Below are 24,810 nucleotides of genomic sequence, written 5' to 3'. Positions count from 1 at the left end.
GTTTGAACATAACTCTAAAATTTAATAAGAGCCAATGAAGTTAGTTCTTAATTGGAACTAAAATTGTGTTGATAGTATAAATTGTATTAAGTGTTTACTCATTATGTTATTTGTGTTGTTCCTATTCAAATTTCATAAACAAAAAACTAAGAAGTTTAATTCATTATGCATTTTCAATTATAAAATATACATAAACTTATATAATAAATGAATACTAATAACAATATATATAAGTGCGGGTGCGGGTGCGGGGCGGGGATACCTCCCCCCGCACCCGCCCCCATACCCGCGCGGGTATATAAATTTCCCCATACCCGCACCCATTATCCAAATTGTGAGGGTACTTTAAAACCCGTAGGGGCGGGCATGCGGGGAACCCGTTGGGTGCGGGTAGAATTGCCATCTCTACCCATGAGTAGCTCCGAGACCTCTGGCTCTACCCATGTCCGTAGGGTCGAAGCCAATATGGGGGCAGTGGGAGCAACTGTCTCCCACCCCCCCCCCCACCCCCACCCCCACCCCCACCCTTTCATTACCAACACTTTTTTTTTTCTATCTTCTATCATTTATTTTATCTCTTTCATATCTTCACAAGATAAATTAAATATTTTTTTAGTCTATTTTTTATGAATCATTTAATTAATAATTTAAATTCTCTTTTAGTCTATTTTTTATGAATCATTTAATTAATATAGTATACAAGTTTATATTATATTTTATTGTATTCGAATTAATTTAGAAATAAAAGTGATATAACTAAAAGAAATTAAAATTAAAATGTATTTATGAATATAATGTTATTCAAATTATTTTATCTAATTGATTATGTTTTATATTTTATAATGTATAATGTATTTTGTATTTTAACCTTATTATGTCTATTTGATATTTTGTCATTAATATTTCTAACGTCATTTAATATTCATCTCTACTCAGCTAATTTTTTGAATTCGTCCATGCATACCCGTAATTATTGATAACTTATGTTACTTCATAAAATAAATATAACTCTTTCAAATTCAAAATTTATCTCATATATTTGGAATAAGGTTCAAATTGGCCATTGAACGTAACTTGAAAATTCAATTAGACCACTGAACGAAAAAAAAAAAAAAAAAGTGCAATTAGGCCACTGAACACTCCAAAAATGTACAATTTCACCTAATAGCAGGTTACCCTCAATTTTAGCAGGTTATCTGCTTACGTGGCAGCTGGGTTGACATTTTGTATAACTTTTAAATAAATTTTTATAAATTTTAATAATAAATTTTTATTAATTTTTTTTTAAAAAAATAAAAACGACTTTATTTTAATTTTATTTATTTTTTTTCAAATTTTTTATAAAATTTATTATTAAAATTAATTATTAAAAATTATTTAAAATTATTAAAAATGCCAACTCAGCTGCCACGTAAGCAGGTAACCTGCTAAAATTGATGGTAACCTGCTATCCGGTGAAATTGCATACATTTGAAGAGTTCAGTGGCCTAATTGCACATTTTTTGAGTGTTCAATGGCCTAATTGCACTTTGTTTTCGTTCAGTGGTCTAACTGCATTTTCAAATTACGTTCACTGGCCAATTTGAATCTTATTCCCATATTTTAATTAAAAATCTAAGCTAATAATTATCTCGGTAACGTTTTCCAACAAGCGTCAAAACTTAAAACCTTTGAAAACAATAGTCCATTGTCCACAGTTTTTTGGTGTAGAGCGAAACCAACGTTTTCTGGGGAAAGTGGGAAACGTCATTATCTTCCGTAGTTCCGTCTATTTTTCATTTGTTTATTTCCAGATTATTTCACAGTCCGTTTTCCACTTTCCCCCTTTGCCCCACCCCACTCTGAAAGTGAAAGCCATACGTCCAACCCCACTTTCAACTTTGCAAATTAATAAAATAGTAATAATACTATGGAAAAGACAGGAATGAGTATGTTTTTCAAGCTTTTAGGCTGGAGGCTGAGACTCTGAGACCCACAATTTTCCCCCCTTCTAACGTTCTTAGATACCCACAGCTCACTTGTATAGTTGTATACGGTGGGTGGTACATCAGCTTTGCCTGAATCTTGCTTTTATCATTCACTGAAGATGATGGCAAAGCTGTGAGCTTTTTCCTCTGATTGAATCCAAATCATAAGGTCTTTGCTTTTGGAAATCTTGGGTTTTTCTTGTTTCCAAATTCCTGAGAATGGGTTCATCAGATCGGCTGTTTAACAGACAGAGGAGTGTTCATCAGATCCTTGGAGGAGGTCTTGGTGAGTCTGCTCATCAGCTTCAATGCTTTTGATTTTGGGTTTTGGATCAAAAAATTTGGCTAAAACTGTTAACAATGTACTCACTCAATCAACAACTTTGCTTCAATCTTGTTTTCTTCAAGGAATCTGATCTTTTTTATTTGTTAGGCAAATATAATTGAATTCTTATTACTTTCATTGTGCAGAAAAAAGAAAAAAAAATCTTGTTTGGGGGTCAATTTTCCTGCATATTTCAGCAAAAAGTAGCTGCTAGTTTTGTTTGTTTGATTTGAATGGAGAGAAATGATTGATGTTTATGATTTTTCTTGAAAAACAGTTGCAGATGTGATACTGTGGAGGATTAAAAATGTGACAGTTGGGATCCTAGTAATTACATTGTTTGCTTGGATTGTGTTTGAGAGATCAGGCTATACTCTTTTATCCTTAACCTCAAGTGTTTTGTTGCTCCTGCTTGGTATTCTTTTTCTATGGGCAAAATCAGCTGCTCTTCTAAACAGGTGACATTGCAATTTTCTTGATGTTTGTGGTTTCTTTTTTTGCAATTAATGTTAGAAAACTACACAGTGGGTTAATTCACACTCTCAATAGATTTGAGCCATAATTTTAACTTTGGATTCCACCAGAAGTTCATTAGTTCATTTTAGTTTTGGTTTGATTTCTTTTCCTCTTGTTTTGTAACTGAAATACGAAATGTTGTGAACACTATACGACTTGAATATAATGTGGCTATTCTGATTATGTTCTTAATGTGTTGCAATAGACCTGCACCACCTTTACCGCATTTGTATCTCTCGGAAGAAAGAGTTAATGAAGCAGCAGTATTCATCCGTGATCACATTAACACGTTGCTCTCTGCATTTGAGGATATTGCATTGGGTCGGGACACCGAGTTATTTGTTAAAGTAGGTGCAGGTCTGTTGCTGGTTTCTGTCATTGGCGGCCTCACGGATTTTCTGACTTTGGGTTACACTGGTAAGCTAAGCTTCAAAAACTCATATTTCTGATTGAATTTTTAGTTCCCAGTTCCGTTTTTACATGCATACTATGGTTCCAAGCAACACGTGGACCGTAGTCGCTTATCGGGTGACGTAGAGATTCGAACCCATGACCTGGCTCTGATACCAAATTGAAGCATGTGCTTCATCTCAACTAAAAGCCTAAGCTGATAGTTGATGGTTATATGCTCAACACTCCCGGGGGCATAGCTCAGTGGTCGAAAGGTTGAGTGTGGGTGTAGTGACCCAGCAAATACCCGGGTTTGAGTCCTCAATATAGGAGGATCTCAGCACTCAGACCTTGCATCATTGAAGCAGATCCTGCGATTTACCTCGTCCCACAATCCCCAGGGCGGGGGTGAGGGGCCCTCGGGTTAAGGGTTTAAACCTATGCATACTATATTCTTTGCCTCTTTGGTGGCAGGCCTGTTGATTGTTCTCACAGTACCTGTACTTTATGAGAAGTATGAAGAGCATATAGACAGATATGTGGTGATGACATACAGGAAATTGCGGGATTTGTATTTAAGATTTGATGCAGAATGTATTTGCAAGACTCGGAACTGGATTGCAGAGAAGAAGAAATTAGACTGATCTCTTCAGCTGTCTCTACTTGACATCTTTTTTTCCTTTTTCTTTTCAATTTTGAGGAGTTTTTTTCCCATCCTCTTTCATTTTGTTTCTTTGATATATCCTTAGTGAGTAGAGGCATGATCATCTGTCAATTTGTACAAGTTTGTAGATGTATAAGGATGTGTTTCAAATGCACTGCACTGGCACCTGGATTTTCAAGCAAAATGGTATGTATAAACACATAGATCTCCTCCACCCTGCTACTGTCAGTAATCATTCTTGAAATTGCCTGTCTTTTTATATTAATATACCTACCAATAATATCACAAAAAGATCATGGTGGTCTGACTTGATGTCACGACTAAAAGCGACAGTGTGGAGGCATAAATCCCACTAGAAACATGAATGAAAATAAAGCTCGGGATGATGGAAGGTGTGAATTGAATCACTTGTGCATGCATGAAAATTAAGGTCTAATCGGTGGACTATTTGCGTGACTCACGATTTACCTCTAATGTGGCTCCAAGAATGAGATCTTGTGGGCATTAATCTCACAAAGTTGCTTCTGTGCTTGCTATTAAGAATATGGCATACCAACGATTCACTTACTTACGGGCTTACTGGAATGATGAAAGGGAAAGGTATTCGGAGTTCTTCACCCCGACAGAGAAAAGTCCTTACTTTGACTTAGACTGACCCGAATCAAGTCAAGGCGATGCAGCAGGCTCAAGGCCCATCTTCTTAATTTAGTTCTCTCTTTTCAAGTCAAGAATGTGCCAACCGAGGCCATTGAATTCGCTGCAGTGCAAATATCATCATAGTTGAAGAATAAGTTCTTCTTTTTACTGAATCAACTACTAATCACATGTTTGGAATCGATCTAGCTGATTATCCGGTCGTTTAATAAGCCCGAAAGCAAGAGAAAAGAAGGTTTCCTTTACCACGGGAACTGCAGTAGCGGAACTAGCACGACGAACAATGCTCGACACTCTGTCAAGCGAGCCCCTCTAATTATCTAGAAGCCCCTTTCCCCTATATAAGCATTATAGCTCAGTACCCTTTCACCGTCTTCTCACGCACCCTTACAAAAGAGTAAATACCCAAAATGGTCCCTCGACTATAGCTAAATTCACAAATTGGTCATCGACTTTCAATTTCAACCAATTAAGTTCTTAACTTTGTAATTTTAACACAATTTGGTCCTCTGTCTATTTGACCGTTTGTTGACTGTGATTTTTGAGGATATATATGTAATTTCATGGCCCATTGTTGGTTTTTTAAGGTTCTGGTTGCATTTTCAGACCGCACTGTTACATTTGAATCCACTGCCGAAAGCAATCTACCAAATTCGGTTGTCTTTCTTCATCCTCCCTTTTTGGATTCAATGTAGTTGAGTTCGTACCAGAGCGAAGAAGACGACGTGTTTCCGAACCAGTGCAACGTCATCCTGGAGGCCTCCACGTGCTCCGACGAGAGCTGAAGGTTCTTCTGGTCGATCTCGGTCAACAAACGGTCAAATAGATGGAGGACCAAATTGTGTTAAAATTACAAAGTTAAGGACTTAATTGGTTGAAATTGAAAGTCGATGATCAATTTGTGAATTTAGCTATAGTCGAGGGACCATTTTGGGTATTTACTCCTTACAAAACAATTACTGCGACTTTGCGAGAGCCTTTAGAATGGAAGCCCTTATCATCCACTTTCTTATTCAATATTGAAGCTGTGTAAGCTCATTCAGTGGTTCACTTGTGACGGATTCTTAGTTGATAAGAGGATGTCTTCTTTTCACTCAAGTTTTACCAAACAAAGTTGATAAGAGGATGTCTTCTTTTCACTCAAGTTTTACCAAACAAAATGAGGTCATCGGCAAAGAAGCAATGAGACAGTCGTTGGCCTCCTCACCCGACTTGACCTCTATGGCTATTCTGTGTAATGGCTTGATTCTTGATTCATTCCGGGCAGGAGGGAAAAAGGTGACTTCAAGGCTGTTAGTGCTAAAAAATTTCTTTCTTATTCTCAAGAGCTCACCTCTCCCATGTCTAGGAATCTACTCTTTCATGGCGCCACCTTTCCATGGAGTATACAAACTAAATTTTGAAAAAGTTTGGAAAGAAAAGTAGACAGAACGACACCTATGAACTCGGATAGCATTGTGGCATACCTTTTCAACTGAACTAGGCTACTTTCTTTCTTCTCTTATGAAATATTTAGGATCACCTAAGTATTTTAAAAAAAAAAAAAAAAAAAAAAAATTACTCCCCGCAAAAGACTTCACTTATTGATGCTATCAGTTTCCATTACAAAACACATTCAACAAGGACAACTGTAAGCAAAAAAAGGTTACAAACAAACATTAAACAGTAAACAGAAAGGCTAATTTTGGCTATCATGCTTCTCTTGTTAAGTCCTGGTATCATGACTCTGTATCACCAGAATAGGATCTGCCTCTTTGGAGCTGGTGCATATGGGGAGGCAAAGGAGGAGGAGGAGGGAGAGGCATAGGTTGTGGTGCCAGAACAGTCTTCCCATCCACCGAATATCCACCCTGTCCGGTTTCTAATCCTTTGTTGGCCGACGAAGAAGAGGCAGGAGGCATATTTGGAGGCAATCCTGCAGAATTTCCTTGAAAGAATGCGTTTCTTCCTTGAGGATCAGGTGCATTCATGAAACCATCCATAAATCCATGAACTGCAGTAGAATCAAAAGGCCCAACAGCCTGCCCCATATTCCATGGCCGAGGGTAAGCTTCTGCAAAATTTGCAGCCCCTGCAGGACCAGGTGGAAAACCCAGTAATGATCCTTGCTCGGATCCAACTTCTGCTGCTGAGTCTGGCCTTCGCATATCATACGGGGCGCCATAATATTGTTGGGCTCCATCAGGTACAAAATGAGGGTAACCAAATTGAGGGGGGGCCAAAACTGGATTTGGATTAACAGGCATAAAACCATGAGGTTGAGGAACATTAATAGGGTATTCAGGAAAAGGAGATGCTCCAACAACTCCTTGTTGCTTGTCTTGAAATTGGCCCGGTTCTTGCCTCATCCCACCCTGCGTCTCAAAAGTCTGCTGAGGAAACTGATTCTGGAGTCCAGACCTCTCAAAACCGGGGGGAGGATTACTATCACCCTGATTCTCTGTTTGATGACTTTGAATTTGCCCAGCAGAAGGTTGTGTGAGCTTTGATGGCAGATGGCTAGCTTTGTCTTCGCGATCATGAACCTGGGAACCTGGACTAGGAGAGAAGGCAGACCTAGGGGGTGCTTGAACAGACGAATCTGAGGCTGCAGGTTTTCTAGCATTGGCAGTGTCTGACACATTTCCTTCTTTTTCTGCATTTGGATGGAGGAGGTCAGCATGGTTTCCATGAATATGAGCCTCAAACTCATTCTTCTTTATGAACGACTTAAGACAGTGAGGAGCTGCACAGATGAAAATCCCTTCCATCAATTTTATTGTCTGTATCTTCTGAATGCGTTCATCACAGCTGTAAAAAAAAAAAAAAAAAAAAAAAAAAAAAAAAAAAAAAAAAAAAAAACATTACAATAAAGGTAGCTTAATTTCCATACTTATTCTCTCAGTAGTGCAAAATAAAGCAGTGGATAACAGTCTCAAAGGGAGGATTACATCTTTCCAGTAATTCTCCATTAAAATGTAGCCTTGTTCAGTTTCACAGGCCTTGTACTCCACACTCACTCTCACAATAATGAAAACAGGTCAAGAGGGAATAAATAACCGTCAAATAATAAAATATGGAAATGGAGCTTACAGGTAGCAGAGAGAATCACTCCTTGCACAATCCAAACAGAATGCATGCTCACATGGGCTCTGCAAAAGACGATCTTAGTTAGAAATTCATAGTTTTAATGCAATTGGGGCAAGGAGAGAATTGACACTTCCCTCCATGAGCAATGGAAAAAGGAGAGTCTTGATCAAAACGCAGAAAGAAAAACAAGTATGCTTTTATTTAACGCACCAGACGCCCATAAATAGCAATAGGGAAATCGCAACGAACACAAAAATGCACTCGCTCCCCAAGCTGACGACGGGATTTGCGGCCAACAGCTTTTGAAATGGATGCAGTACTTGCCAAACCAAGGCTCTTAGCTACAGGAAGATCAGCTAAGACAAGGTGATCAGGGCATGCAACAGTAATGCTATCTACGGGTAAGGGCTTTGCAGGACCCCCACTTTCACTGGATGGCTTTCTGAGCTTAATCTGAAGCATCTCTTCCAATATTTCTTTCCTCCCTAAACAACCAATCTGAGTTCTTCAACTTAAATAATGTTTTTCAAAAAATTCTGCAGAGGTTCAATAAGGAATTTCAGCTACTTCCTCAGATAAACAAACCAAACCAATATCATTCTTTCTACCCTATCTCAATTCAAAGAATTATATCAAAAGGAAATATAGTATGCTAGCAGATAACCAAGACTCAGAATTTTCCACTGTGATTTTAAGTATATGTTATTGAAAATAGAAAGAAAGAAAAAAGGGAACCCTAACCTATTGGGAAATCATTAAATTAACCGTAAAGCATTATCTTTCTTCAAATGTTCGCACATTTTGAACAGCTAAACAATCTTCCAAAACATACATATAAAAAAATTGTACTAGATCTTCAAAAGAATCTGAAACCTACCACTAAAGGGCGTTCTTTCTAATGAATGAAAAAAACTAAATCAGTTCCTATTTTTATTCTTTTAACAACGCCACTCTTTAATTCAGATGCAAATTAATCTTTCAAATTTATTTTCTAAGGGTTTAAAAAATTCAAACTTGACATTTACGTGTTGTTTCTTCGAATCGCAAAAAAGAGGCCGCCCAGAAGAATTAATATAGAAATGTCGATTACGAATAAAACCCTAATTTAGTTTCATCGCAGAATCAAAACAAGATTGAATCTTACCAGAATCCAGAACCCTTTCACCTTCGCGCTCTTCAGTTAAACCCTTGTTGGAGAAAATATAAAAAATAATACTCCGTGAATGGGTACTTTTATATGGTCCAGTTTGGACCCAAGGTTTGCAAATGGATATTATTTCTGGATAATTGTTTTTCCGTTAGGAATGGAAATAAGCCAAGTCTAGCCAAGCTTTAACAAATTAGGCTTGGGACTCGTATGAAAACCTAAGGCCTGAGCCTGGGCCCATTAGTAGGATTTTTTTAAGGCTCAAACCTGAGTCTACAATAAGTCTGCCCTGTCTTGGCCAAAAGCCTTTTTAAAAGATTATTTAATATGTAGGCCATTAAAAAGGCTTCGACGACAACATATTGTAGGCTTTGCCTTTTAAAGGATACATATTTGTTTTAAAAAAAGCCCTAAACGGCTAAACCTAAACCTAATACTATAACAAGTCATCAATAAAACATATTCTATAACATGATAACTAGTCCAATACTTCACATGAAAACCAACCAATAACCACAAATCCATAAAATCCAAAATATAAAAATCTAAGTTCAATACAATGTCTAGAATCAAAACCAAAAGGCAGCAACATCATTTCTAAAACATAATCCCACAAAATCCTCCAAACATATATGCAGAATTGCCAGAAAAAACAAATGAACAAGTCAAAAGCATCCCACCAGCAACATCACCCATTCACCCCCAGTAAAGCCTCTAAGATAATGCAACTCGGTAACGCAGCATAGCATGCCTGACAGCCATCCTATATGGACAACACTCTGCTTTTGAATCTTATCTCTTCTAAAACCATTTATATTCTGGGCATTGTTAAATTAAGTCAAGAAGGCACAAAAAATTGCCATCAAATAGTTTTTCATTCAAAGATATCAAGAGTCTACAAATATGCAATTTTGCAGTACATCAAATCATCAACATCACACACAAATAGAGAAACTATCTACTAATCTAGGAAGGACAAAAAAAACACAAATCCATGCTGAAAATACACTTAGAATATACACAAATTCGTAGGCCGCAACCCACGGAGGGAGCAGGAGGTCGCAGTTCACCGCCATAGACGCAGGCCGCAACCACAGCGGGAGGCTGCGGCGGTGAGTCGCAACCAGCAGTGACATTCGAAGGTCGAAATTTTGGCAGGAATGGCAGCAGGAAATTTAAATAGACATAAGGATAAAGAAAGTAGAAGAGAAGACCAACCTCAGCTAGCCGTCCGACCGTCGTCACTCCACCGCTGTTCTGCAGTCCGCCATCTCCATAAAACTACAGCAACGTCGCAAGAAAACGTCAATTGTGAAAATTAGGAGAATAGGGTTAGTGATTTGGGGCTAAAATATAAATAAATAAATAAATAAATAAATAAAATATATAAGTATATATTATAAACTTTTGAAATTTGTAATATGAGTTAATTTCACTAAAGGTCTCATATTTTTTGTGGTAATCGTAAATTTAATCTTAAATTATATATATATATATATATATATATATATATATATAGAGAGAGAGAGAGAGTCAGGTTCCTGTGAGGTCAGGTCTTCCCGTGCGGTCAGTGCGGCATACACCATTAGGTATGCATAAATGAACCACACGTGTTCGTAAATACACCATTATTTGTGGTGTATTTTTTTTTTGTGGTATATTTTTTGGCATTTCATTCTGGTGTATTTTCGAACACTGTATGGTGCATTTATATATACCTAATGGTGTATGCCGCACTGACCACACGGGAAGACCTGACCTCACAGGAACCAAAATCTATATATATATATATATATATATATATATATATATATATATATATATATATATATATATATATAGAGAGAGAGAGAGAGAGAGAGAGTGAATTGATTTCATTTTTTTTATCCTAGATTTATGTGTCAGTCTATTTTTAGTCATTATTTTTCAAACATTCCCGTTTTCATAACAAATTCTCATATGAGAGTTAAAGAACTGCATAATTAATACAAAGAAAATTTTCATGATTTTTTGATTTCATGAAGTTTTTGCTGCATAAACCTGATTTTAATCTACATAAAGATTGGCACGGAGCAACATAGTCAACATTATATAGAACAAAAATACTTACTCCACTAAAATCGATGTTACTATCGAACTCATTCAAGCTTGAAATTGATTCTTTGATTCTGAAGTCACCAACTGCATCTAATTTGCCAGCATCTACTGTGACTTCATCAACCTTGTGAAGTATTAAAGCAAACGTAGGAGATGAGAAAGTGGCAGCAGTTGGTTGAGTCTCGCCATCCAAGATCTTTGATTCATAAGACATTTAATTGGCCCATACTGCTTGCCTCTTCCGACTGATTCCATCACAATAAGTGGTGGCTCCTGGTTGGTTAATAAAAACAATGTGTCTAGTTCAATCCTTTCTGTTCTGTCAAATGCAAAAAGTTTAGTACAGTTGTTGTTTCATACAAACCAAATTTCACTATTGATTCCACTAGAGTCGGAGAATTTGTCGAGCATTCAAGTGTTTTTTTTTTTTTTTTTTGGCGAATCAGATTGAAGGTAGTGTGCATCATTGGCTCTCTTTAACTTAGTCCTCTTCCGGATATAAGTGAAAGAGATACACCGATGATATGGTTTTGCCCCTTCTCTATCACTTCTTTTAGTATATTTTCAGCATTCAATTGTACAAGTAATGCATACTCATTCAGGCCCGCATGGGTAGCTCAACTGGTCATAGAGGTGAAACTTTGGAAGAATGACCAGCGATCAAGTCTGGTAGTGTGGGAGCAACCTCTCAAAGTGAGGGGGGCTCCTTGTGCGCAGTGAGCACTGTTTTAGCCTTTATGGTTCATGTTCAGTTGAGTCACAAACCATGTTTGGGGTTCAACCTTTTTTTTTGGAAGAATGCATACTCATTTAGTCATTGTTGTGACGCTATATATGTTTGCAACTCATACAACAAAGCTACAACCTTTAAATCCAATATAATTATTAAATGGAAACAACACCAAAAGTAACAATAATATTGTTGATCTATTTTGGATTCAAATTTGTTCTTCTTTTGCAAACTTGCACCAAAAAAAAAAAAAAAAAAAAAAAAAAAAAAAAAAGATGACAAGCAATGAAGACGAAGACAATGACAAATATATCCAAAAGCGAATTAAAAAAATTGAGAGTAATTCCAACTAAAAGTAGTATCTACTACTTAATACCATACTAACTACAATAAATATTTAGATAATTGTTTTTAGAAAAGTCCAAACATTAATTTTAATGCCAACTATAATGAATTTCTCCTATATAATCTTGCATTGATATACTTTGAATTACTTATTCAAATACAAACATTAGACATTAAATCAATCGCGCAATGTGAGTGTAAAAACTAGTGTATATATATAGAGTTAATTCAATTTTTTATCCTAGATTTATGTGTCAGACCACCTTTAGTCTTTTTTTTTTTTTTTTTTTTTCAAAACATCCATATTTTGTTCTAGTATTATTGTGACATAATCATTTTTTGTCATTCGTTAATAAAATTGTTTGAATGACATTAAATACAATGACATTTTACTATTTATTATTATTATTATTATTATTATTATTATTATTATTATTATTATTATTATTATTATTATTATTATTATTGTGGTGGTGGTGGTGAATTACAAAGATGAGTGAAATCAAAAAGAAAAAAAATATTATTATTGTTGTTACAGAAACAGGAAAACAAAAAAAGGGTAAAGCGATAACAACAAGAGAGATATAAATGTTATAAATAATAAGGATAAAATGGTCATTTCATAGTGAAGGTCAATCTACTAACCAAAAATGCTAGTCTCCAATAAAATAATGTAATAAGTCATTTTATCAAACACTTAAAATAGCTTGTTGACTAGTCAAATCAGTCAAAATTAATTGATCAGCTATGTTACCAAACATGTCGTACTATGTGCATAGAAACATTATAAAGCAATTTTCTTAACTATACAAAAACAAACTTTAAATTATATACTGCCAATATCATACGGATAAAATAATATTATTAAAATTATATACCATATTAAAAAAAAATTAGGTGATACCACATAAATAATTATAATATTTTTTCCTTTATTATACAATATATATATATATATATATATATATATATATATATATATATATATATAATTAGAGTTATGTATCAGATAAAAATGTTCTAAGTAGCCTATAGCTCGCTCAGTTGGTTTGACCGATCATCTTAAAACCTTACTCTAGCAACACTGAAAGGCAAAGGGTGTGAACCTAGAGAATGACTTATAAATTAGGAAACCTAATATATCAAAAATAAATTCTAAGTATTTATGTGGTATCACATAAAATTAATTTATATGGTATATAATTTTAATTATATTATATTTATGAGAAAATTTCAATTTTGGTCTACTGACTATTGGAGTTGTGTTAATTGCAACACTTGACTTTCAAAAATGTTAATTTAGTACCTTGACTATGTAATTTGACAATTTCTATCAATTTTGGTCACGCTGGCTAAATTGACGGCCAAATCTCACCGGAAATATTTAATAGGTTAAATAACAAGGGTATTTTAGTCATTTTATCCAACTTTTCTTTCTTCTCCGATGAGCCCATTTCTGGCAGACAATTTTTTCTCCGATAAGCTTCTCGCTATACGCAAACTTGTAATTCTTCCCTTCACGAGCGCAGTTTTGGAAATAGAGGAACCGTGGGTCCCACACCGGTTAATGCAAAACCCATCGACGGTAACATCCGCGGCAGTCATGACGACGTTGACGGCGTCTTTTCCCTCGCCCTTTCCGGCCAGGTCAACGATCCGCTTCTGGGTCAACGATTTCCCCAACGAGTAGCTCTCGTCGAGGACCTGCTTGTTCAAATACGTCGACAAATGATTTTTGGAGCTGGCTAAGTGGTAGTATTTCTCGGTGATCTTCCACCAGGAGGAGACGGAGGGGTGGGGTTTGGGGGCGGCGGAGAGATAGGATACGAAATCGGCGATTATAGCTCTCTGGGCTGGCTTGAATTTTCCGTACCAGATGAGATTTACAGAGATTTTGCGGCGAGCAATGGGCCCTTGTGGTACTGGAGAAACTGATAAACCATTTGCGAAGAGATGATGCGCAGCCGCTAGAGTTTATGTTATCAAAATTATCAAATTGATTACCTCTATTTGAATATTTAAAAACAAATTTCAAAAGAGAAAAGTCTGCTTTCTAGTGTAGTGATTTTCTTTTGAATTCATGGCCTAAGTTGAGAGCAAGGAAATGGAGAACAACGTAGTTGGAAATGGAGAAGAACGTCGTCGGAAATGGAGAAGAACGTCGGAGAAGAAAGAAAATGGGTAAAATGACTAAAATATCCTCATTATTTGACCTATTAAATTTTTTTGGTGAGATTTGGCCGACAATTTGACCGGCGTGATCAAAATTGATAAAAATTGCATAGTCAAGGTACTAAATTAACATTTTTGAAAGTCAAGTGTTGCAATTAATACAACTCCAATAGTCAGTGGACCAAAATTGAAATTTTCTCCATATTTATCATTACAAATTTGGTAGCATATGATTTGGTTTTTGTATAACTAAGGAACTTATTTTATGACATTTTCTTTCTTTTATTAATATTTTAACTTATAGCTTAAGTTGTGATTTAGTTTAATGGATTGTATTGAAAGTTAAAATTAGTCATTGTTATACAAAAAATGGCACAAGTACAATTCTGGTTAGTGACAATTTAATTTTTTTTTTTTTAAAAAAAAAAAAACCAAATTTTTTTTTTTTTTTTTTTTTTTGTTTGTTTGTTTGCGGTTTTTTTTTTTTTTTTTTTTTTGTGGATTGCTTGGCCATTTGCATAAGTTTTGCTAGCTAGCTAGGGAAGCCGCGTTGCCGGTAAAAGAACCAACATATGCTTCGACACTGGAGGGACCCAACTTCGTTGGCTGAGTTTCAACGTCTTGAAGCACAACTGTGCTTGCTTGAGACCCAGGAGGATACCTTTTGGAGGCAGCGTGCAAAGCAACATTGGCTAAAGGGAGCGGATGCCAATACAAAATTCTATCACAGGTATGCTTCTACCTGTAAAAATAAGAATATGATTACCAAGTTGAAAAATGATGTTGGGGGTGGGTAGATGAGGATGCTATGAAGTCCGTTGTATTGAATTACTTTAATGGTATTTTCTGTTCTAGTAATTCTAATAGTGAGGATCCTCTATTTGATTCTGTGGCCCCTCGTATCTCCCCTAGTCAAAATGCATGCTTGCTCAATCCTTTTGGGGTTGACGAGGTTAAATCAGTTGTGTTTTCTATGTTCCCTGATAAGGCACTTAGGCCAGATGGTTTGAACCCCGACTTCTATCGGCACTTTTGGAGTTTTGGGGTGGTAGGGGTTGATGTGACTGCTTTTGTGCTTTAATGTCTGAATACTCATTCTTTTCCTGTGGGGCTAAATGATACAAACATCGTGCTTATTCCGGAAAAAACTATGATTGAATCTGTGGCTGATCTTAGGCCTATAGCTCTGTGTAATGTGGTCTACAAAATCATGGCTAAGATGATAGCTAATCGTATGAAGCCACTATTTGGAGGACTCATCTCGGAGGCTCAGAGTGCGTTCATTCCGGACAAACTTATCACTGATAATATCCTAATGGCTGCGGAGGTAGGTCATTATCTTAACAGGAAGCAATGTGGTGTGGTCGGATGGGGGGCTTTGAAGTTAGATATGACAAAGGCATATGATCGAATGGAATGGCCTTTTTTGAAGAAGATGTTGGGAGTTCTGAGTTTTTATGAAATATGGATAGATTTGATTATGCTTTGCATTACCATTGTCTCATATTCCATCAATATTAATGGGGATTCTAGTGGGCATGTGTTACCTACTCGTGGCCTCAGGCAGGGTGATCCTTTATCTCCCTATTTGTTTATATCTGTGTTGAGGGCCTATCTTTATTGTTGCAGAGTGCCCAGGATCGAGGCCTTATTCATGGTTGTAGTGTTGCCAGAGGTGCCCTACCTATATTACCACTTATTTTTTGCAGATGACAATCTTCTGTTCTTCAAAGCCAATGCCCAGGAAGCAAGTGTAATCAGGCAATGTTTGTGTAAGTATGAGAGCTTGTCAGGTCAGACAGTTAATTTTCATAAATCTAGTATTTGTTTAAGTAAGAATACTACAGAGGCGGACAATGAAGAAGTGGCTGCATTATTAGGCATGATCCAAGCTCCCAATTTTGAGAAGTATTTGGGTTTACCATCCTTTGTGGGTAAGAACAAAAAGGCGGTGATTTCGTATATTGAGGATAAAACCAAACAGAAAATTGGTTCGTGGAATAAGAAGCTCTCTAAGGCTGGTAAGGAGGTTCTTTTGAAAAGAGTGGCTTAGTCTATGCCTACCTTTTCTATGAGTGTCTTTTTACTCCCTGATTCAGTCGTGTATCCATTGAGAGAACCATGAATAGGTTTTGGTGGGGTTCTGGAAATGATAGAGGTATTCACTGGAAAGCCTGAGATCGGCTCTGTGTTCCTAAGAAATTTGGGGGCTTGGGTTCAAAGATCTTCATGCTTTCAATTTGGCCATGCTAGGAAACAAGCCTGGCGTTTTTTTTTGACTAATTCGGAGTCCTTGGTGGCTAAGGTATATAAGGCTCGGTATTTTCCAAAAACCTCTTTTTATGATGCATCTATGGGTAATTGCCCGAGTTTCTGTTGGCGTAGCATTATGGCAGCTCATAGTTTGGTTTGTGGTGGAGTGCGGAAGATAATAGGCGACGGCAAGGCTACTTTAATTTGGGGGCATCCCTGGCTCCCTGATGAGCCAAGTCCATTGGTTCAAACTATTATGCCTAATGAGTTGAGTGGCTCCCTGGTCTCAGGTTTGATTGATCAGGATACAAATACTTGGGATCCATATATTCTAGCTGATATTTGCGAACCTGAGGATGTGGTTCGCATCTCCAGGATCCTGGTCAACCCAGATTATGTTGATTCTTGGTATTGATACAACTAGCAGGGACGAAGCCAGAAATTCGTTTGAGTGGGGAGGGGGGGGGGGGGGGGGGCGAAGCACTAGGGACGGATTCAGAAAATTTTTGCAGTAAAAGCGAAACATTAAAACAAAAGAGATAATTTAAAAAAAAAAATTACCTAAGAAATATAGTTGTAAATATTGTTGGATATGGGCGAAAAATAAAACACATCAAAACTTTATAAAAATATTCATAACAAAATATGAAACATAATTAATTTGATAAAATAATTTGAATAGAAAATACATTATAAATAACACATCTCACTATAAATATAAAAGAATGATATATATATATATATATATATATATATATATATATATATATATATATATATATATATATATATATATATATATATATATATATATATATATATATAGATTTTGGATCCGGTGAGGTTACCTTTGTCGGGCGAGGTGGTGAGGCTTGATCTGGTACGTCTATTTGTTTTTTTGGATGGATGAGATTTGGCTGTCTAAGGTGCCACGTGCGTGTGATAAGTGTGCATGTGGGGGTGTTGATGTCTTTTTGGTGGTGTCTTTATTAGGTTATAATAATTGATTAGCAGATTTTATGGGCTTGTGCACTACTAATTATGGTATTTATCAGATGATTAAATATTTCAGACTGCCGTCTCTTCGCTTTCTTCTCTTCTCGTCCGTTTGTTCCTCTCCGAGAAGGGTGTTGGCGTCTCTGGCGTGTCGTTCCTTTTCCGTGCGGTTGACGGCGAATACTTCTCCACCTCAGTCTCGGGCGCTCTTCATGGCGGGGTCTTCATCACGGCGTTCCAAGCGACAGAGGCAAGGATCTTCTGCACGCATTCCAGGTATCCCGTCTGCATTCACTTTGAGTTCGACGTGTTTTGTGTATATGGGATGTGGGATGTTGTTGCATGTGGGGTGTGCGATGTTGGTGTCCGTTGATGGGGGCATAGCGTGGTGTTTCTGCGCCGGTAGGTATGTTGCTTGTTTTTGGTGGGTTGTTTCCCTTTTTTAGGATTTTTAGACGGGCTTTTCGCTGTTTTTTTTTTTTTTTTTTTGGGTGATTGTTTTTTTTGGGTGATTTTTTTTTACTGCTTTGCAGAGTGCGGGTGGGGGGTTTTGTGGGGAGGGGGTTTAGGAATATGGGGGGGCTTTGCAGATATGGGGAATTCAGATCCTCCAGATCTTCATATAGCATGCAAATTCTTAACATTGACATCTCCAGATCAAATGCAAAAGTTCCAACAATTTCATGACATCCAGCTCCAATACTTGTCCAACATCATCTATCATTCACTTTTTCATAGTGAAGATTAAGAGCATGATGCTGAGGAGACATGTTTTACAACCATTTTACAGGAGCAACCACTTCAAATTGAATACTAAATATCTTTGCATGTATCTTAAGCATTTGAAATAGATGAAATATTAGCCTCCTTTATGACTACTCACCTATCTTGTAGAACTAACTTCTTGATTGAACATGTAATGATGCAGAAAATTTGAAAGGGGAAGTCACATCAATTGTTTTCTAGTATATAAAAACTCCATAATTGGAAAATTTTAGCAAAAGCAACAAAGCAAGGATATTTTATCATGCATGAGCTTTACTGCCTTTACACATCAACTAGTAATTAATGAAATGGCAATTTCTACCAAGGATATTTTGTGCAGTTTGGTCTTTTGGTCTGTACAGATGGGTTTTAGTTACTTGTTATTTTTTTTGCATTTCGATATTACTACGTCGTGCACTCATATGTTGTACTGAATGCAGTTACTTTATCCTTTACGTTTTTATGTATACCATTATTAATGCAGGTTGTAAATGCGAATGTGTACGCACAGGCTATTTCATTTTTGTGCACCAGCCTAGGGCAAATTCTTCACACCTTCACGTCTACATGTACGCAAAACCATCATTTAAAATCATTTTAAGAAGCTATCTCAATGAAAAAATCCTTCTAATTCGCAAAAACGCACCCATAAATCGGCATGCCACATTATCCTGCTCACATTAAACTAACACTCTAAATCGCACCAACGCACCAATAAATCGGAATGCCACATTATCCAGCTCATATTAAACTAACAACTATTCGCACACTGCTCCATACGCTAACGCATACACCTTTTTGAGCAGTTTACACATACATTTGTGACCGTCATCCAACTCAACCTACTACACTTGCACTAACCGTGTGATTCCTACGCACAGACCACCAAAACCCAACAACACTGCCCCTTAATTTGTTCTCCATGACTTATTACGCAGTTTTATTTGGTCGCACATGATGCACACGCATGTACAATTCGTCGTCTAATGGAGAATTTATCAATTTATAATTGTTTGCCAATCTCAATAAAGGCTAGGGCATATTTTGCCTTAACTTGCACATGCAACTACCCTAACTTGCACACCCTAAAACAAAATTTGTACACACTATTAAACTTTATTGGAAACGCTAGACTAAACATACAAGACATCTTGCACAGACATTATGCTAACATGCATACGCTAGAAACATATAACTATCACATAACCTCCACTCGTATTAAAATTGAATTGCTCATAATACAATCTATCATTAAAATTGAATTGCACGGTATTACAAAACACTTTCACATATCTTGCACTCTCATTACGAATACAATGCATACACTTTACAGTAATTTGCACAGGCTACTACACAAACTTGCACATGCTATTACACAAACTTGCACAACTAAAACATAATTTCCACACGCTATTAAACTATTTTGGACACGCTTACCTAAATATGACTGACATCTTACACAGACTGTATTCTAACATGCAAACGCTAAAAACATATAAGTAGCACATACATTCAATAGTATTAAAATTGAAAAGGCTAAACTCAATTGCCGAGAAATCTTGCACAGACATAACACGAACTTGCACAGAGCACATGTAGACTTCAGGAACACACACTTCAGGCCACAAAATGAATAGCGTTTGTTACTGTTAATATATATCTAATCATATTACCATTCGGATGGTATGTATCCCAATTGATTTGTAACCAAAAATAGTTTAAGAATACAATGACTAATTCACCTTTATGCTTAGACTACTACCTTAAATATATAAGAAATCTCATTCAATCTCAACCTTCTATTTGTAATGATTTAATGGATGGGATGAGATCTCATGATCTCATCCATATAAGTGACCTCATGGGATCCGGAGCCTATATATATATATATATATATATATATATATATATATATATATATATATATATATATATGTGTGTGTGTGTGTGTGTGTGTGTGTGTGTGTGTGTGTGTGTGTGTGTGTGTGTGTGTGTGTGTGTGTGTGTGTGTGTGTGTGTGTGTGTGTGTGTGTTAAATATTAAAAAAGTTATTAAAACGTGACTATGTTGAAGCCTAGGGGAAGGAGTCAAAAAAATTGTAAAACTCTCTCTCCCATTTCAATACACATCAGTATCAAAAAAGAATAAAAAATGCATTCTCTCTCTTCCATGTCATTTAGAAATGGGTAAAATTTCTGGGATGGGGTTACCAAACATGTGCTCTATCAACTAATCTAACTCATTTCTTGTTGACGTTTAATATTTTTTTATACTAATACTAAAACATGTACTATATATACATATATGTATTATATATGGGATGGGAGTGGCGTGGTGGCGGGGGGGGGGGGGGGGGGAGGGGGGAGGGAGGGGGACAACTGCCCACCCCCTGGCTCCATCCCTGGGTACATCCCTGTGTGTGCTATACGGTTGCTATTATATATGGGATGGGAGTGGTGTTGTTGTAGCAGTACTCTACCAGCTCTGGCGGGCGAGGAACCAGGCAGTGTCGGAGCAGTCGATGTCGTCGCCGAAGGCCGTCTGGAAGCAGGCCGCTACGTCGCTGCAGAACTGGGCAAAGATTCATCACCGGACTCCACAGCTTCAGGTTGCTGCTACGCTGCCAACCAGTACGTCACGACCACGATGCTATTTCGATGCGGCATACAATCCGGCAACAAGAAGGGCTACCTTCGGGGCCGTTCTATTGTCCCACGACGGAGGTTTTGTAGCGGCATGCAACGGGCCACTAATGGATTGTTTCTCACCTATAATGGCGGAATCACTTGCCTGTAAGGAGGTTTTATCTTGGCTTAAAGACCGGAACGTGCTATTCGTGAATTTGTTTACTGATTGTTCGGAGCTCCGCAGCAGTTTGTTGTCTAATGACCCGCCAATTTTGTCCTACGTTGGGATATATATCTATTGACCATTGTAGGGAAACCATGTCTATGTTCACTTATTGTTCTGTTAGTTTGATTTCTAGAGCTTTAAGTTTACATGTTCATACTCTTGCTTCAGCAGCTTATGCTCAAGCTAGCTCGTTGTATTGTTGCTTTTATTCATTAATCTATTGCGGTAGACTAATGAAGTTATAAACCATGTTTTAACAAATAACTTCAATTGTAAGTTCGTTTATTGAATTAGATTTAAAGTTTGAATAAGTTATTAGTATTCTAATGGGGATTTGGTGTCAAAAATCTTGTGGTCTAGTGGCATCAAGTTGCTCTTCCATGGCAAATTATGTTGTGCATCCGTATGCACCATGCATGGTGCATACGGATGCAAAAACGACGTCGATTTATTAAAAACGCGCGTCTCACTTAAAAAAAAAAATCAATTTCGATTCCCAGCAACAACATTATATTGTGCATAATTTGAACTATATATCCAGAATCAATGAACTAAAATTCCAGAATCTATGAACTAAAATTCCATAATGAATGAACTAAAAATCCATAATGAATGAACTAAATATCCATAATGAATGAACTAAATATCCAGCATGAATGAAAAAAAAATCAGTTTCGATTCACGTCTAAATATCCATAATCTATGAACTAAAATTCCATAATCTATGAACTAAAATTCCATAATCTATGAACTAAAATTTTAGAATCTATGAACTAAAATTCCAGAATTAAAACTGGATTTTTTTTTAAAAGTGGGATGCGCGTTTTTAATAAAACGACATCGTTGTTGCATCTACGGATGCACAACATAACGCTCCGTCTTCCATATGGAAGATTGTGGATTCAAACTTCAGTGGAGTCGGTATTGACTTGTATACATCATTGCCATGACATCTAGCTACAAAAGCATATTTAATGCTTTAATTAATAATTTTACTTTATTATTTTATTTTTAATAGTACAAGGACAAAATTAACCAAATTTATAATATAGGGATTAAATTAAATATTTTTATGTGATCACCATTTTTGCTGGTTATGTTGTGGGAGTAACTACCAACAAAGCTAATTGTTGGGCGAATGGCGGTAAAGGGACAAGCCTAACACCTTCACTTTGTCTCTCGAAAATGTGACAGTAAATAAAAAAATAAAGTTGTGTATTCGTTGTGGGCAAATTATGCTATGCGCACGGCCCTAAAACGGCGTCGTTTTCACTGAAAACGACGTTGTTTTAACTAAAAAAAAAAATTTGTTCGAAACGCCGTTAACGGCGTTAACGGCATATTCGTTATGAAATTATGAATATACAGTTATGACATTATGAATGTACAGTTATAGAATTATGAACTTACAATTATGAACATAGAGCTTCGAAAATTATGAATGTTCGGTATGGAATTATGAATATACAGTATGGAATTACGAATGTACAGTTATGGAATTATGAATGTACAGTTATGAAATTATGAATGTACAGTTATGAAATTATGAACATAGAACTCTGACATTATGAACTTGCAATTATGAACATAGAGCTTCGAAAATTATGAATTTACAGTTATTGAATTATGAATGTACAGTTACGGAATTATGAATGTACAGTTACGGAATTATGAATGTACAGTTATGGAATTATGAATGTACAGTTATGAAATTATGAACACAAAGCTGTGAATATATGCTCCTATAACGAAGCGGTCTGAAATTAAATTTTTTTTTTTTTTTAAAAAAAAAAAAAAAGGAAGATAACGGTGCCTGACGGCACCGTTACCGTGCCCATGATGCACGCTGGGCACGAGTCCACAGCATAACGACTCTTCGTTGTGAGCTATAGTTTTTTATGTAGTGGTAAGCGTTTGATCATAACAAGTGGTATCAGAGCCAGGTCACCTGCCTCTTAAAATGCGTCTTCGTTATGAACTATAGCTTTTGACATAGTAATAAGCACTTGACCCTAACAATAACTATGTATGTATTGAGTGCAGATATGAAAAGGACAATGCTTGCATTTACAGACTGCATCCATGGCCTGACAGTAGCAGAAGCCGAGGAGCTTCGGGTTTTGAGGTACAGTGTGAAGCACTAGAAAGAGAAAGAGATTGAGATTTGAGAGTGAAGAAAGGAGGAAAGAGATTGAGATTTGAGAGTGAAGAAAAGAGGGTGATGGGAGGCTGCCCTATGACTCCCAAGGAGGCAGACTTGTTTCTCAAGGCAATGGGTTACCCCTCCACCGCAAAAATCTACATTGTTGCAGGAGGAATTTATGGTACTAACAGCATGGACAAATTCTGTGCAGAGTACCCCCAACGTGTTCTCTCACTCAACACTTGCAACAGAGGAAGAACTGCAAGTGTTTAACTGGTATCAAAACCGCCTTGCTGCCTTAGACTATGGGGTGTTTAGTAAATAGTTGTTAGCTGATTGAGTTAGTGGGTTTGACTAATTGATAATATTAGCGAATTGTAGAAAAGTGTTTAGTAAATTAGCTGATAGCTAATTACCTGCAAAATGACTTTCTCAAAAAGTTGATCGAAAAAAAAAAAACTATTTTGAGCATCTTTTTGAATTTTTACATTTTGGAGCAATAAGCTATTACAAAAACTAATTAATCAAACATTCATATTGATTGTTTAACCAAGCCAAATAGCTAATAGTGATAAAATAAGTCAAAATTAACTGATAAGCTAACTATGTTATAAAAAAACCTACAATGTGGCCCTTGGGCTTGACAGCAATGTATTTGTTTACACATATGACTGGAAACATGGCAAAGGCAGTTCAAGGACATAGGAGGTTTGCCGGGTTTAGGAAGACCATTAGCCCTGATAGGTTATAACTTCTACGCTCAAATTCTTATGCTTAGGTTTTCCTATGTCTCTCTAGGGAAAGTCTAATAACTTCATTATATAACTTCTGGTGCTTTTCAGGTTGAATTTTGTGAAGTTGATAAATTTGTTGGATAGGGGTGCTATAACTTGGGATGAGTTTTCCATGGAGGTTAAGGCCTTCCATTCCAATAGGGTTGGAGCTCCATACCTTAGAAAAGCTGGAGGGTCACCAAAAGTAGAGGAGAACTTATACACGAACCCTCTTCCTGGTCTGACAGATCTCAAACATATATGGGGTGTTTGGTAAATAGTGGTTAGTTGATACATGTTATCTAATTGTGTTAGTAGGGGGTTAACTAGTTGATAGCATTAGCGAATTGTAGAAAAGTGTTTGGTAAATTAGATGTTGTTGATAGCTGAGTACATGCAAAATGACTTTCTAAAAAAACTGATCGAAAAAACTACTTTGAGTAGCTTTTTTTAATTTTAACATTTTGGAGCAATAAGTTGTTACAAAAAACTAATTAATCAAATACTCATATTGATTGTTTAACCAAGTTAAACAACTAATAGTGGTCAAATAAGCCAAAATTGACTGATAAGCTAACTATGTTACCAAACAGGGCCATATAAGTTGTAAATTGCAAGATCTACTAAAAGAATTGTACTATCATGCCCTTAAGATGAAGAAAAAAACTTAGATGATACCTAAGAACTAAGCTATTAGACAATAGAGATCTTGGAACTTGGAAGCAGATATACAAGTCATTAATCAAGTATGAATTTAGAATGTTTACTCTTTCACTGTTCATTGCAGATTAGCAGATATGCAAGTCATTGTTTATTGTGTATTGAAAATCTTTTATTCTTTACAGATTCAAATGTAAAAATTGCTGAAAATCTTAACAAAAATAATTATACTATTGCAGCATCTTTTTGTCATCTATTTTCTTTAGTTGTGATTAAAGTAAAGAAGAAGCA

General features: G+C 36.4%; 2 protein-coding genes across 3 annotated transcripts; one reads left to right on the top strand and one right to left on the bottom strand.

Annotated features, from left to right (window-relative positions):
- The first annotated feature begins 1,935 nt into the window (after positions 1-1,935).
- Positions 1,936-4,046, top strand: LOC109157837 (reticulon-like protein B12). The gene is made up of 4 exons (XM_019305673.1): positions 1,936-2,253; positions 2,570-2,750; positions 3,014-3,225; positions 3,673-4,046. The coding sequence occupies exons 1-4, from the start codon at positions 2,187-2,189 to the stop codon at positions 3,840-3,842; spliced, it is 630 nt and encodes a 209-aa protein (XP_019161218.1). The 5' UTR covers positions 1,936-2,186; the 3' UTR covers positions 3,843-4,046.
- A 2,034-nt stretch (positions 4,047-6,080) lies between these two features.
- LOC109157836 (E3 ubiquitin-protein ligase Hakai) lies at positions 6,081-10,069 on the bottom strand. Of its 2 annotated transcripts, XM_019305672.1 has the most exons (5): positions 9,951-10,069; positions 8,730-8,772; positions 7,796-8,121; positions 7,589-7,647; positions 6,081-7,306 (listed from the first exon to the last, which is right to left on the bottom strand). In XM_019305672.1, exons 3-5 carry the CDS (start codon positions 8,045-8,047, stop codon positions 6,235-6,237), a joined length of 1,383 nt encoding a protein of 460 aa, XP_019161217.1. In that variant the 5' UTR covers positions 8,048-8,121; positions 8,730-8,772; positions 9,951-10,069; the 3' UTR covers positions 6,081-6,234. The 2 variants fall into 2 exon arrangements, with proteins under 2 accessions (XP_019161217.1, XP_019161216.1); XM_019305671.1 differs by lacking the exon at positions 8,730-8,772.
- Positions 10,070-24,810: the final 14,741 nt, after the last annotated feature.

Source organism: Ipomoea nil, unplaced genomic scaffold, assembly GCF_001879475.1.
Source record: "Ipomoea nil cultivar Tokyo-kokei standard unplaced genomic scaffold, Asagao_1.1 scaffold2792, whole genome shotgun sequence".
Classification (NCBI taxonomy): Eukaryota; Viridiplantae; Streptophyta; class Magnoliopsida; order Solanales; family Convolvulaceae; genus Ipomoea; species Ipomoea nil.
The sequence above is the reverse complement of the archived record's forward strand: the minus strand, read 5'-3'. Positions and strand labels throughout refer to the sequence as shown.